This window comes from Loxodonta africana, chromosome 7 (assembly GCF_030014295.1).
Source record: "Loxodonta africana isolate mLoxAfr1 chromosome 7, mLoxAfr1.hap2, whole genome shotgun sequence".
Classification (NCBI taxonomy): domain Eukaryota; kingdom Metazoa; phylum Chordata; class Mammalia; order Proboscidea; family Elephantidae; genus Loxodonta; species Loxodonta africana.
The window spans coordinates 71,900,698-71,915,386 of NC_087348.1; the positions used below are offsets into that span (position 1 = coordinate 71,900,698).

Consider the following 14,689-nt stretch of genomic DNA (forward strand, 5'->3'; position numbering starts at 1 on the left):
GAACAACGTGTGTACTGTTAATGAGAAACTAGTTCGTTCGGTATACTTTCATCTAAAGCACAATAAAAAAAAATTTTTTTTTAAGTTAGGCCCTATATACAATAAATCTGTTAGCCTGGTTGAATTCCAAATATATTTTCTGAGTGCCCACTATGTGACAGGCCCCAGTCTAAGATTGGGAGATGGCACAATAGCAAAACAAAGCCCCTGCTGTCAAGGGCTTACATTGTAATAGTGGGAGTCAGACATAAACAAGTACAAATATGATACAATATAATAGGTGTTTTGTTATGTTCAAAGGAGTTTTTATATTAAAAAACAATGTATATTAAAAAAGTGTCTTGTATGTGAAAATAGTGATTAGCACAGTTTAGCGTGTAGAACAAACCTAACATTTCGATTCTTATTGGTGAAAGGCTCAGAGATAGGGTGGCAGCTCAAAACCATCAGGACTGGCAAGGCCATTATGGGGAGAGATTAAAATTGGTCTCATAGGAAAAGGGAAAGGAGCCCTGGTGCTTAAGGAAAGGTGCTGGTGGAAAGGAGCTTAAGTGACTGGCTGTTAACAGAAAGGTTGGTGTTTGAACCCAAGCATCAGCTCCGTGGGAGAAAGGCCTGGTAATCTGTCCCTGTAAAGATTACAGCCTAGAGATCCGTATGGGGCAGTTCTACTCTGTTATGTGGGGTCACTATGAGTCAAAATCAGCTGTTGGCACCTAACAACGATGGCAGGGAAGGGGAGACCCAGCTGTTATATTCAGAACTAAAAAGGTAAGAGAATAGGAGAAAGCAGTTAACTCCTAACACTCCTGGGAACAACCTGGAGATCCAGGTTGTGAAGCTCTCAGGCCTCCGAGGACACCCCCCTGGGAATGTGTGAAAATGAGCAGTAGACAAAGGGACACGGTCTCCATTGCTGGTGGAGCTCAGTGGGGAGGATGGTGAACGTGTACAGATACACTGACCTCATTTCAAGCTGCTCACTATACGTTTGTAAAAGAAAAGATCATGTGCTATTAGTTTGACCATGTAGGATATTATTTTAAAAATGCAATGAGCAAGGAGGTTGAGTTTTAAATACTTACCCCGGTCGTTTCTCCATGCCCAAGGAGCCCTGGTGGTGCAAACGGTTAAGCACTTGGCTGTTAATGGAAAGGTTGGCTGTTTGAACCTACCCAGCAGCTCCATGGGAGAAAGGCCTGGTGATCTGCTTCCGTAAAGATTATAGCCAAGGAAACCTCATGGGGGCAGTTCTGCTGTGTCACATGGGGTTGTTATGAGTTAAAATCGACTTGATGGCACCGAACAACAAGGAAAGCCCAGCTGGTGGTCCTGATAGCTAGATAAGTACCAGCCAGAAGGAATTCTTTGACTGTTAACCACAAATCTTACAATTGCTGTTATAAAAATCACATTCATACTCAAAAAAAAAAAAAACTGGAAAGGGTCTGATGAGCTTAAAGATGACATCTGAACCTTTCTCCTTCTTTAAATTCCTTCCCCTCCAATGTCTCCTTCCTCCCTTCAGCGCAGTTATTGAGCTGTGTCCCTCCGTTGTCCCCTTGGCCCCACACGACCTTTGCCCAGTTTGCTTTTGTGTGTCATTTGCATTTCTGATTAAAACTCCCCTCCTCAGAAAGGTTTCCCCGACCACTCCTTCTAGAACAGCTGTCCTCACATCACGCTGTCCTCTTACCCTGCCTTACTTGTCATCTTAGAGCTCGCATGATGGCATTGTACCATTTGTTTGTCCATGTTTATCTATTTTCCCCATCCAAGCATAAGCTCCATGAAGACAGGGACTTGGTTCACCTCCTGCTGAACCCTTGGTGCCTAGAACAGTACCTGCCTCGTGGAACAAGCCAATAAATTGTTGTTCCATTAATAAATACAAGAATGAATGAATTCGACACCAAACTGATAATTTGATGGGTTTATTAAAAATTTAAAATATGAAGCAGATTTGGGAAAATGTTCAGCTCTTTCCCTTTATCCATACCCCTTCAGTGAGAGAGAAGGAGAGCTGGAAATAGAAGTTTCTGTAAATTTCTGGTAACCATAGAGACGGCGATTTTAGTTTATTAATCTTGTGCTCTTAAACAGGCTGGGGCCCCGTAGTGATTTCTCCAAATTGCTCAGTGCTGGTTATCCTGCAGCCTTCCTCATTAAGGAAGAGCAGGCCCATTCCTTTCTTGCACACACTTTAATTACTGACAAGCAAAAGCCCCATGCTATAATGCTCATTACTATATGTTCTAACTTGGCTGCAAGGAGCCCTGCCGGTGCAGTGGTTAAGGTGCTCAACTGTGAACCAAAAGCTTGCTCGTTTGAAACCACAGTGACTCAGTGAAAGAAAGAAGTCACAGTCAGTTTCCTAGAGATTTACAGCCTTGAAAACCCTAGGGGGTTACTATGAGTTGGAATCGGCTCAATGGCAGTGGGTTTGGTTTGGGGTTAACCTGGTTGTACCTCTCACTTGGAACATTGGAACATGGTCCCCAGGCCTGAGCCCCTGGGAACTTCAGTGGCAGGTGGTAGGAGTGGGCAGCCTCTTCTCTAAGCCCAGGACAGATGCCTGAAACAGGGACTGACTTGGCCCTGTAATTGTTGCTGTGTCATCTCATTCAACTATTCTGAAGATGGGAGCTTGGTGCCTTCTGGAACATTGTTGAGTTTCAGCCAGGAAAGAGTGCCAGGAGTGGTTTTCTGCCCACAATGGCTATGCTTGCAGGGGAAGGAATTGGACACGCTCTCAGAAGCCAGGGTGCTTCTTATAGTCTGGCCTCTTTGCAGAGTCTGATTTCAGGATTTATGTTTCTCTTCACGTGTGAATTGGCATGCAGTTTTCTATGATTTGGCCTCATGTCCTTTAGATAAGAGACCTCCAAATTGCTTCAGGCTTTCAGTGGAACTAGAGGGAAATGGGGCAGTTAGGGTCACCTCTCCCAAGGCCATTTCTCCTTCAGGGAAGAGTCCCGGTGTAGATGTCAGAAAACCAGAGTTTGGACTCTAGCTTGGTAACTGACTCATAAGGCAGCTGTAGGTGGGGACTCAACCTCTCTGAGCCTTAGTGTTCTCATCTGTCAAATGAGACTGGACTTGGTGGCTGCCGAAGTCCTTCCATCCTGCAATTATGTTGAGACTCTAGCTTCAACCTGGTTCTGGAGGCTGGATCCTTGTGATGCCTGGAGGTGGGGGCTAGTGAGACCAGAGGTAGTATGTTTCCCAGGGTTAAGGAGGGTGGAATCAGGCGGTGGAGTTTTGGGGAAGAGACATATTTATCTCCTTTGGCTGGTCACCTAAGGATTGCTTCACCTAAGTGTTAGCTGCCGTTTTGGAAATACTGAGACTTCCTTCCCTTTGGTTACATTTTCTATCCTATCAGGTTTGGAAATGTTGGTCATTCTTTCAGGGAACACTCAGTGAGTACCTGCTAGGTGTCAGGTGCTGCACTAAGTGCTCATGACACAACTGTCCAACTGGGATTGTTGTTTTCAGTTGCTATCGAATGGACTCCAACTCACGGCAACCTTATGTATAACAGAACGAAACACTGCCCAGTCCTGTGCCATTTTTATGAGCATTGGTATGTTTGAGTCCATTGTTGTGGCTATTGTATCAATCCATTTCATTGAGGATTTCCCTTATTTTCACTGACCCTCAACCCAAAATTATGTCCTTTTCTAGCAATCGATCTTTCCTGATGTCCAAAGTAAGCAAACCTCAGCCTACTGTGTATTCAGTCTGGGTTAGGGGTAGGGCTAGGGTTAGCTAGGATAGTCAGGGATAGATTCAGGTTCTCTGGTAAGGCAGACTGGTTTTCATGGTTGTGAGCCTGTCTGCCACATACGTAAGGTGTCTCTTAATTGTATCAGAGAAGAGGCCCTGGGAAGAATCTGGACTCTGGGCCCTTTAGCAAAACTGGAGCCAAGACCTGGGTGGGCCAGCACCTGGAGTGACCCTGGCAGAGTCACTGACAGATATGACTCTGGCTGTTCTTAATTCCAGGTGCCGCAACCTCTCCTTCCCTGACAGGCTGCCGGAGGTGAGCATTGTGTTCATCTTCGTCAATGAAGCTCTCTCTGTGTTGCTGCGTTCCATCCACTCAGCCATCGAACGCACACCTTCACACCTGCTCAAGGAGATCATCCTGGTAGATGACAACAGCAGCAACGGTGAGTGCCCGAGCTCCCTGGTCTAGCCCCATGCTCCATGGCTGGCATTTCAGCAGAAGGCTCATCTCCTGTTCAGGGTTATTTTCTGAAGGCCCTTTGTGGCTGCTCCTTCTCTGAGATATCTACTCAGAGAGGAGAGATTTGTGGTGGATGCTGCTCTGGAAGGTTCATTACTCTAGGTGCACCCTCTCTGCATCCCAGCGGGGCCTGGTCCCCAAGCTTTTCCTTACTGGCTGGCCACTCTGTCCTTCAACATTCTATTGCAATATGATAAGATAAAAAACCCTGACCTCTGTCCCCACCGTGTACACAGGGAATATTTCCAGTGACTCTTCCTATGAAGCATCATTTCATTTTATCATAAATGGTGCTCCTGGGCTTCTGCCCCAGAAGATTGTTGGTTGGTGTCATCCTAGTAGTGGTGGTGATGATGGCAGAGGTGTTGATGGTGCAGGTGGTGGTAGAAGTTATGGTGTAGTTAGTCGGAATGGTACTGGATGTGTAACCTAACAACAGCAATGGAGCTGTTGAATGTCTAGCCCCTTTGCTGGAACACCTGTTCTCTGTTCCATCTGGCCCCAACCAGGCCCCCAGATGGCCTGCGAACTCCTTGTTGAAGCCTTCACATTACTATCTCTCCCCTTCTCCAGCCACTGCCAGCTACCTGTTTCCCTTGGTGCAAATTCCATGGCCTCTTACTACCCACGCGTATGCCACCCACACTTAGAAAACATGTATTGAGATAGTTTAAAAACCAGTGCTCTTGGTTTTTTATGGATATGCTTCTGATAGTGCATGATTTTTAAAAAATAGACCACTGGGTCATTGGCTCACGGGCTCACTGGGCTCGTGTTATCTTTAGAGCTCTCTCTGGGTCAGGCAGAAAATTCCCTAGTGAATCAGCTGTTGTAATGAGAAGTTCAAATGGGCAATTGTGTTTTGTTATCAATTAAAGCTGAAACATATCAGATAATTGAAATAATCTCAGTAAACTCAGTTTCTTTTTCATTTTATCATCATGTAGTTAGAAATGTAGGAACAGTGCTGTGATGGAGATTTTAGAGTTTTCTGAAGGGCAGTGCATATGAATCATGTGACTGTTACAGTTACACAACGTGAAGGGAGGGGGAAAGCCTTCAAGTATGGCAGCAATTATGCAACAGTGGTTTTGAAGGTGATTGTGTATTGTGAAGGCAACAAGAAGGGATCCAAGTTCTATGACTCTAGCCACTACCTGCTGTTACCTTGCTTGGTTCCCAAGTGATGGATGCATAACAAATTTTCATTTTTCCAAGGCTAACGTGAGGACAGCCTGATTTGCCTGCCCCATGTACCCTACCCTTGGCTTCCCCATACCAGCTAGGTCCCCTCATCTCTTAAATTGTAAGGAGGCAAGGATGAAGAACCATCCTCCCAAGGGTGAGTACATCCTCCAAGAAAGAGGCATTTCCAGGTCCCATTCTACTGCATTTCCTCACATAAAGGAAGAGAGAAGCACCAGGAGGAAGAAATCTTGGAGACTTTCACTTTTTCCCCATGGTGTGAACCTCGTCATGTCCTTAAAGATGCCATTTTGTCTTTAATCCATAAGTAAAAAGGGAAAAATCTGACATTTGTGCATGTCAAGCTTCCTATACATAGTGTGAAGGGAAGAACTCTGGAGTAGAAGTCTGAAGTCATGGTTTCTAGGACCTTCTCTACCATTACTGGATAGGTGACCACAGAAATGTCCCTCAAGCTCTCAGAGTCTCAGCTTCTTCCTCTGTAAAATGTAGATGATAAGCCTTCCCTTGCTTGCCTTATCTGCCAGTAATGGTTAAATGCATGACTTGAATTGAACACCTTCAGTATTATCTCCCCCTGCCCCCTGCCTTAGCCCCCCACTTGATTTCCAGAAAGCTGGCACAGAACTAGCCAGCTGCAAGACTGGAGCTCGGGAGAGGAAACTGGAGAAACATGGATTTGGAGACTCGTGCACAGAATAATTGAAGCATCGACTGAGAGGAGAGTGCATCAAAAGAGAAACAGTACAAAAAAACAGATACTTGAGAGAGCACTGAGTATAAGACACTTAGGAGTCAGAGGAAGAGAAGGAGCAGCCAGGAGAACCTGGAGAACAGCACAGACTCCATGGACAGAGAATTTCCTGAATTTGCCCAGACCCACTAGTAGGTGGAATGACAAGGGTTCTGAGAAGAGGATGGGGTAACCTCTGTAAGCAGTCTTGGTGGGATATTGGGGATGAGGGCTGCAGGAGCCAGATGAAGTGAGGGCAGCAGATGCTTCCTTCAGGGATTTTGACTGTAGAGGAGAATCATGAGCTAAAGCAGAAACTAGAGAAGTGTTTTCAATTTTGTTTTTACATAATCTACAGCAAGAAATACATTTTCATTATGATCCTGGATGACACACCTACTTACACCCATATGCGCACATGATTGAAAAAAACTTTTTAGAAATAATACTTAGCCTTACAATGTGTGAAGCACTCTGGTATTTTTTCTGTTATATTCTGTTCTATGTTATTCAATTCCATTGTATTTTGTTTTGTTCTATTTTTCTCTTTTTTTTTAAAGCAGGGTGTTCTCAAGACATTGATCACACATTAGAATGGCTTGGGGAGCTTTTAAAGACATTTGAGGGCCCAGGCCTCACTCCCGGTGATTTGGATGGTGAGGGTGGTGGTAGGGGAAGTGGGCACTGGAGGCCAAGGCTTGGAGCAGGGACCCTGAGGAGAGAAGATGGGATCCTGGGTATAGAAGCGGGGTTGCCTCTGGGAAGAAAGGGACCATCTTTCTCCCACTTAGACGGTTGGAGAGACTGTTGAAGGCAATGAGAAGGGTGTGGTGATGGGTGCTGAGAGGCAAGTGGAGCCATATTGTTTAGTCCCAGCACCCAGTGAGGGTAGGGCCTGGGGTGGGGCATGGTAGGAAGAGGCCTGGAGCTCAGAGGAGTACCCCTGTGGGGAAAAGGACAGGGAGGTGACCAGTAACAGGGCTCCCGGAGGCCAGCCTGAGCTGAGCTCTTGAGAGTGAGCAAGAGGCACTTGAGATTGTGGCTCTTAGAGAAAATGAGCTGTCTCTGGCCTTAAGACACAACTGAAGGACCCTTCAAACCGGCTCAGCCTGATTCAAGGGAAGCAGCTGTGGCTATATGTGGGGCAGGCTCCTTCTTTGGGTCTGCTTCTCCTGGGCACCATCTCTTCGTGCACAGGGCTTTTGCTTACTGCAGGTCAGGCCAACTCAGTTCAACAAACATTCATCGAGGACCCAACCTGGCCCAGGGGATGAAGAGAACAGTGGATCAGAATTAGCTCCTGACGTCGGGGAGTTCTGCAGATAAATATAAAACAGGGGTGAAACATAACAGGGCTCTAGTCTCAGTTCTGCTGCTTCCTGGCTGTGGGGCTTTGGGCTTTGGTTTCCTCACCTGCTATGTGGGGACATTAGGTCCTACCCTCCCCTGCCTGCCTAACAAAATCTTCAAGGATAACTCAAGATAATGGATAGGAAAGTTTCATGTAAGCTGTAAGGTGCTAAGCGTGCCTTGAGTTAAAATGTCAGTAATAAAAATAACAACAACAATAATAATGATGATAGCTCACATGTAGCCACTGTTTAAAGGCATGTCTTTGGTTTTTTTCCTTCCTGAAACACTGTACTTTAGTGGGAAGAGCCCAGGGTTTGGCATTAGGCTAGCTTTTCAGTTCTAACTGTTCCTCGCTTCCTCCTAGCTGTGTGTGCTTAACCTTTGTGAACCCTATTTTCCTTATCTAAAAAATTGGGATGTATAATTCCTACCTTAGGAGCTGTTTGGAGGCCTTGAATGAGATAACGCATGATGGGAGCGACTTAGGTGTTGAAACTCTAAATTAAACAGTAGAGAGGGATTGGTGGCACAGTGGTTAAAGTGCTCAGCTGCTAATCGAAAGGTCAGCGGTTCAAACCCACCAGCCACTCTGAGGGAGAAAGATGTGGCAGTCTGCTTCCATAAAGAGTACAGTCTTGAAAATCCTACGGACGGTTTTACTCTGTCTTTTTTATAGGGTAGCTATGAGTTGGAATTGACTGTATGGCAGTGGGTTTGGTTTTGGGTTTAGAGAGCTCTTAGAGTCCATGGTGATACAAAAGTTAATGCACTAGGGCTGCTGACCTAAAGGTTGGCAGTTCAAGTCCATCCAGAAGCGCCTTGGAAGAAAGTCCTGATGATCTACGTCTAAAAACTCAGCCATTGAAAACCCTACAGAGCACAGTTCTACACTGACACACGTGAGGTCAATTCAATGGCAATTTTAGGCAGCTGTCAGGGTCTCTCTCTTACTAAGCCTCCTTCCCAGGAGTTTATTACAGGGATTGTGTGTGCTGGTGCCGTGGCTCCCCCAAGCCCTCCTCTGCTGGCACCTTTGCTTTGGAATCAGGCCTCTGTTTCCACAGACACAGGAAAGAGGTAGCTGATCACTGACTTTCTTCAGCCAAGCCCCTCTAGACACCCCAGAAGCCAAAGTGCTCAGGCTCCACAAATGGTCCTGGGGTAGGAATCCAAGTCCCTGTTTGATGTCTCCTCAGCAATTTCCTAAGCAAGCTCCACTTTTCAGGGGCTGGCTTCTGTATATGATCTTGTCACCCTGATGCGGTAGTCTTGAACCTTCATGTGTGAGCTTGATTAAAAATACAAAGATCCATAGCAATTCTGCCTCAGGACATTTGCACTTGCTGTTCCCTCCACTGGTATGTTCTACCCCCTGATAGCTGCACAACTTGCTCCTTTGCCTCAACAGGCCTTTGGTCAAATTCCACCTTTTTACTGGGGCTGTCACTGGCCTCCCCATTTAAAAGGTCACTCCTTACCTCTGTCACTCCCTACCCCTCTCTGCTTTTCTTCTGCAGCACCTATCACCGTGTGACATACTATGCTTACTTGTTTTCTTTCCCTTGTGTATTTGTACATTCTCCCGCTCCGCTATGTAAGCCTCATGAGGACAGGGACTTTTGTTTGTTCACTGCCATATCTCCAACACCTAGAATAGCCCTGTTACTTGTAAGTACTCAAAAAATATTAATTTAATGAGCGAATGAATGAATTCCGGTTCTGTAGGTCTGAGGCAAGGCCTGGAATCTACATTTTAATAAGCTTTCCAGAGCATTCGATGTAGTGGGACACTCTCTGTGAATCACTGCTCTAACCACTGTCCCCATCTGCGCTGCAGCTGAGTCCGAAGCTCCCCCAGAGCTAGCCCCAGGCAGCAGGCATTGCTGGGTGGAGTGTTTCTTCCTGGGTGGGGCATTGGGATCTCCCTGCTGTACCCCAAGGAGATAACCTGAATGTCAGGCTGAAAGCAGAGCAGAAGGGGAAGTTTCTTTTGCTGTTACCCCATTCAGGCCTGAGGTCCGTTCCCATCTGGGTGTCAGATGGCCAATCCTGAGCCTCCCCACTTCTATGTTACCCAAACTCTGCCAGCACCCCTGACAGGAGCAGCCATGCCCTGCCTGCTGCACGACTCAAAGGCAAATGGTTCCCCTCCCCTGGATCCTCCTCCTTGTTATCTCAAAAAAATGGTGGGAACATGGCGTTGAGCCTCCTGGCTTTAATTACCCAACTTTTCAATGAATCCCAGTGGGCCAATGTCTTTGTCTGGGACTAAGTGATTCAACCTTTACAGACCTCCAGAGGGAGGGAAGCACCAGGACATTCAGCTGATAGATTCATCTCTCCCTTTGGTTTTTAGCATTCATACTTGCTTATTTACTTCGTTCATTCATGCAATCATTTAACAACTTTTTGATGACCACGTACTTTGTGCCAAGCCTATGGCTAGGCACTTGGGCTGCCTATACAAAGAAAACCTGGTCCTTGAGGGATGTAACTAAATGCAATATTGCAATAATAAAACCAAGGGCAAAATCCAGGTAGCCTGGTATTTGTAATAATACTCCCTTTTGGAAGAATTATTTAACTTCTCAGATTTCAATCTCCTCATTTTAGAAAATGTGCACAATGCCCCCCTCCCCATTATTGTGAGGACTACTACCTACTACCCATTGTCATCGAGTCAGCTCTAACTCATAGTGACCCTATATGGCAGGGTAGAACTGCCCCATTGGGTTTCCAAGGAGCAGCTGGTAGATTCGAACTGCTGACCTTTTGGTTAGCAGCTGAATGCTTAAACACTGTACCACCAGGCTCCGAGGATTACATGAGGTCATTGATGAAACACAGGTACTCTAGTACCTGGCACATAGCATGTGCTCAGTGGATGTGAGCCCCTGTCAGGCTCCCTGACCAGCTTTCAGAGTCGGCTCATCACTTCAGGCACACCTACCTTAAAAAAAAAAATCGTTTTTCTTGCCATACTCAGTTTCTCTGTTTTCTTTTTTCAACTCATGTCCTCTTTTGATAAACATAAAAATCTCACACCCTTCTTTCATATGACTTGAAATTTCAAAATTAATTTGAATTTTGTGACAAAAACACATCAAAGCAAATAATATCAAATATTCTTTTAAGATCCTGTTCGTTGGAGATTTCTCTGTGCTGTCGGTTGGCTGTGATATTCAGCTGATACAGCTTATCCTCTTCTGGTGCTCTGTAACAAGAGAATGGCCAGTTCCCAGCACTTCACAGACTTGAGGGCTTTGGTTGAATTGTCTCTCTCTCTCTCTCTCCTGGGCTAAATAAAATAGTCTTTGCTCACGGATCCAGCTTTCGCGTTGGCCATGTTTGCTTGCTGCCTTCCACATCCGTTCACAAGAGAACTAGACCCAGCTCTCAAGAGACCAGCAGAATAAAGCTATCTCTCCCCACCCACAGTGTCAGAAGGGCATGTAGATGGTCCAATGCCAGCAGAACCCTCCAAATTTAGTCAGCCTGTCAAACACTTACTTGGCTCTTGGGAGGAGACTGAGAACCTATGAGGGGCTGAAACTTCCCAGGGTCCCACATTATGTGGGCAGCAGAGCTGAGATAGGACTCCGGGTCTTCTGACTCCCAGCCAGGACTCCTTCCTCCACCCCCTGTTGTCTCCCCGCTTGGTCTAGTCTCAAATTCTTCCTGCTGGTTTGCACTGAATATGGATGTGGGGGCCCACAGCCAGGCAACCTAGGTTTTGGGTACAGCCGCTCCAGGGCATCTGTCCTGCTTAGCCCTCTTCTGAGGATGAGTGTCCTCCCACACCCTCACCCCTTTGCCTAGCTTCAAGGTTTAGTTCAGGTGCCACAGCTTCCAGAAAGCGCTCTCATCCCTCTGCTCTCCTCCTTTCCTCTGCCCCCAGGTTGGGCCAGGGAGTCTACCTCAGTGTGCCCACTGCACCTTGGCCTCCTCCCTATCACAGTATCGATATCGATATTGATATCGACGTTGTTGTCAGTTGCAGTTGAGCTGATTCTGACTCACAGCGACCCCATGTGTTACAGAGCACAGCTGCTCCCTGGGGTTTTCTTTAACCCTATGGAGCTGTAATCTTAACTGAAGCAGATGGCCGGGCCTTTTCTTCCACAGAGCAACTGGGGGGTTCAAACCGCCAGCCTTTCAGTTATTTGCCCTTGTTCTTAGGCACCATGGAGTCGATTTTTGACTCATAGAGACCTCATGTGACTGAGTAGAACTGCCCCATAGGGTTTCCTAGGCTGTAACCTTTTGTAAGCAGATCACCAGGTCTTTCTCCCGTGGAGCTGCTGGGTGAGTTCGAACAGACCAATTTTTTGGATAGCAGCTGAGTGCTTAACTGTTGCGCCACCAGATGAGCACCAACAGTTTACCACCTAGGGGCCTTTCAATATGGAGATACTTATTTTAGTGAGCATTTTTTAAATACACTATTTTTTAGAGCAGTTTAGATTTGCGGAAAAATGTGCAGAAAATACAGAGTTCCCACATGCCTCCTTGTCCCGCTGCAGTTTTTCCTATTACTAACAGTTTGCGTTACTGTGGAACATTTATTACAATTGATAAACAAATATTGATACATTACTATTAACTAAAGTCTATAGTTTGGATTAGCGTTCACTCTTTGCATTGTGGAGTCCTATGAGTTTTAACAAACTGTTAATGTCATGTGGAATAATTTCACTGCCCTTAAAATGCCCTGTTCTTCACCTGTTCACCTCTCTTCTGTCTCCTTAGACCCGGGGCAACTTCTGATCTTTTTTACTGTTATAGTTTTGCCTTCTCCAGAATTTCATATAATTGGAATCATACAGTATGCAGCTTTTTCAGGCTGGTTTCTTTCGCTTAGCATACGTGTTTAAAGTTCTCCCACGTGTTCTCATAACTTGATAGCTCATTTCTTTTTATTGCTGAGTAATACTCCATTGTATAGATGTACCACGGTTTGCTTTTCCATCCACCATCGAAGGACATCTTGATTGCTTCCAATTTATAGCAATTATGAATAATGCTGGTATAAACATTTGTGTGTAGGTTTTTGTGTGTGTATAACTTTTAAACTTATTTGGGCAAATACCTAGGAGCACAATTGCTGGACCATGTGGTATTTCACTATGTTTTAACTGGCTATTTTCTCGCTAAAGCGAGAGGGCCCTATGGAGAGGAACATGGTCTTGGTCATCTCAGCATCCCAGCAACTAGCCCAGTGTCTAGCACATAGAAATCACTCAATAAACTCTGTTGACAAAAGACTACTAATAGTTCCCCAGTGAAGTAGATATGGTTACCATCTTTATTTCACAGATGAGAAAACTAAGTATCACAGAAATTTAAAAAGGCTTATATAGTCAGAAAGTGATAGGACAGGGACTCAAACCCCGGTCCTCTGGCCTGGAACCTATGCCTTATCTGCTTATCACACTGCTAGGAACCTGGTGGACATGTAGATGGGGATCCTTCCTGCCTGGCTACTCCTACAAACCAGCCCATCCCGTCGCTTCTTGGAGAGGGCAATCCAGAGCCAGAATGACCCCCTCCCAGTAAAGTGGTAAGCCTGTGTCCCAGAGCCCCAACATAGGTCAGCCTCTTTGTACCCCTCTTGGCTACAGGTGATTGCCTGGATCCTGGATCTGCTGGCTCCCAGGCCCCTGGTCTGACCACTACCCATTTTAGCTTGGATATACTTAGACACACACTTCTTCAGGTTTGGGTCTCAGACTGGAGTGACTCCCAGCACTGCCAGGTCAACAGAGTCCTGATGAGGCACTGAGTTTAGTGACTTTGGGGGGCCCAGCTGGAACCCCCAGTTCAAAGAACACTCAGTATGTGTCAGAGACTATTTTAAGTACTTTACATTAATTAATCAGTGCCCTGTGATAATGCTAAGCATCATCGCCAGTCCTTTATTATGACAAGGAAACAGGCACAGAAAAGTTAAGGAACTTGTCCAAAGTCACACAGAGGTGGAGTTTGATGTCAGGCTGTCTGGTTTCAGAGCCTGCACCCTTGACCACTAAACAAACCTGCCTCTGGTGCATCCTGGTTCTCTCATTCCAAAATACGTACTAGAATTTTGTCCTCATTCACTTCCCTCCTTCTCCTCTGGGGAGAGAGATGTCGGACAGCAGGACCAGGGAAGCAGTAGGCAAAGAAGGAGTATAAGGGAAGGCTGACTGTCTCCTCCCTGGAGCTTTGCCTGGGGTTCAGTAAGAAGACATGTGTTACACAGGGGCTCCTAGACTTCCTGTCTAAGTTGAGAAGCAATGGAAGCATCGGCAGCCATTCTTTAGATTACCGTTTGAGAGAGAGGCAGCTTCCTGTTTCCTCTGAGATAGAGGGAAGTCGGTATGTCTGTGTGTGCACACCTGTGTGCATGCATATGTGTGTGTGCATGAAAGCACATGCACACAAGTGCATGTGTGCCTATTTGTGCATGTGTGTGCATGTATATGTGTGTGTCTGTGCATATGTGCGTGCACACATTTATGCATAGATGTGAACCTATGTGTGTGCATGTGCGTGCGTGCATTTATGCAGTGGTGGGCATGTATGAGAAGTGTGTACAAGCATATGCACGCCTGGGCTCGTGTGTTCTTTTGTAATCATACGGTGTGTGAGCCACTTCCATCAACCACCACTACCTGGAGCCACCCTTAGAATCCTGATGACAAGTAATTGTGCAACTATGAATCATTGTTATTTTTAATTGCTGGTAGAGAAAATCACAGTGTAGTGACGAAGCAGAATGAGAGCTCCCTCCGATTGCTTGCTGCCAGCTGCTGGGTTCCCACCAACTCCCTGCAAAATCCCCGTCATCCCTTGGCCCAAAGCCTGCCTAATCATTTCTTAATGTTTCAAAGATGCTGTCCTACACGAGAGATGCTCATTCCAGGCTGGAAAAATACCAACAGCTTTGCATGCAGCTGGAATAATTGGAAAAATTTAAAAAGCAGAGGAAAAGAATGGTCCAAGAGTATTGTGCTTTATGGAGCTTAAAGAATCCTATATAGCTAATCAAATTACAACCAAGACTCAAGCAGCTTAAAGGTGTTTATCCAGGCAAGCATGTGGGCTGTCAGCTCCAGCCTTCCCTACCCCATTCAACCAAAGGCTTCATGCTTCCTTGCCCACCC

At 45.9% G+C, this 14,689-nt stretch overlaps 1 protein-coding gene across 1 annotated transcript in view; it reads left to right on the plus strand.

Moving 5' to 3' along the window:
- Positions 1-14,689, plus strand: part of GALNT18 (polypeptide N-acetylgalactosaminyltransferase 18) — a 396,475-nt gene that overhangs the window by 206,601 nt on the left and 175,185 nt on the right. Inside the window, exon 3 of the mRNA XM_003412001.3 lies at positions 4,009-4,175. Coding sequence (XP_003412049.1) covers positions 4,009-4,175 — 167 coding nt within the window. The remainder of the gene's footprint in view (positions 1-4,008; positions 4,176-14,689) is intronic.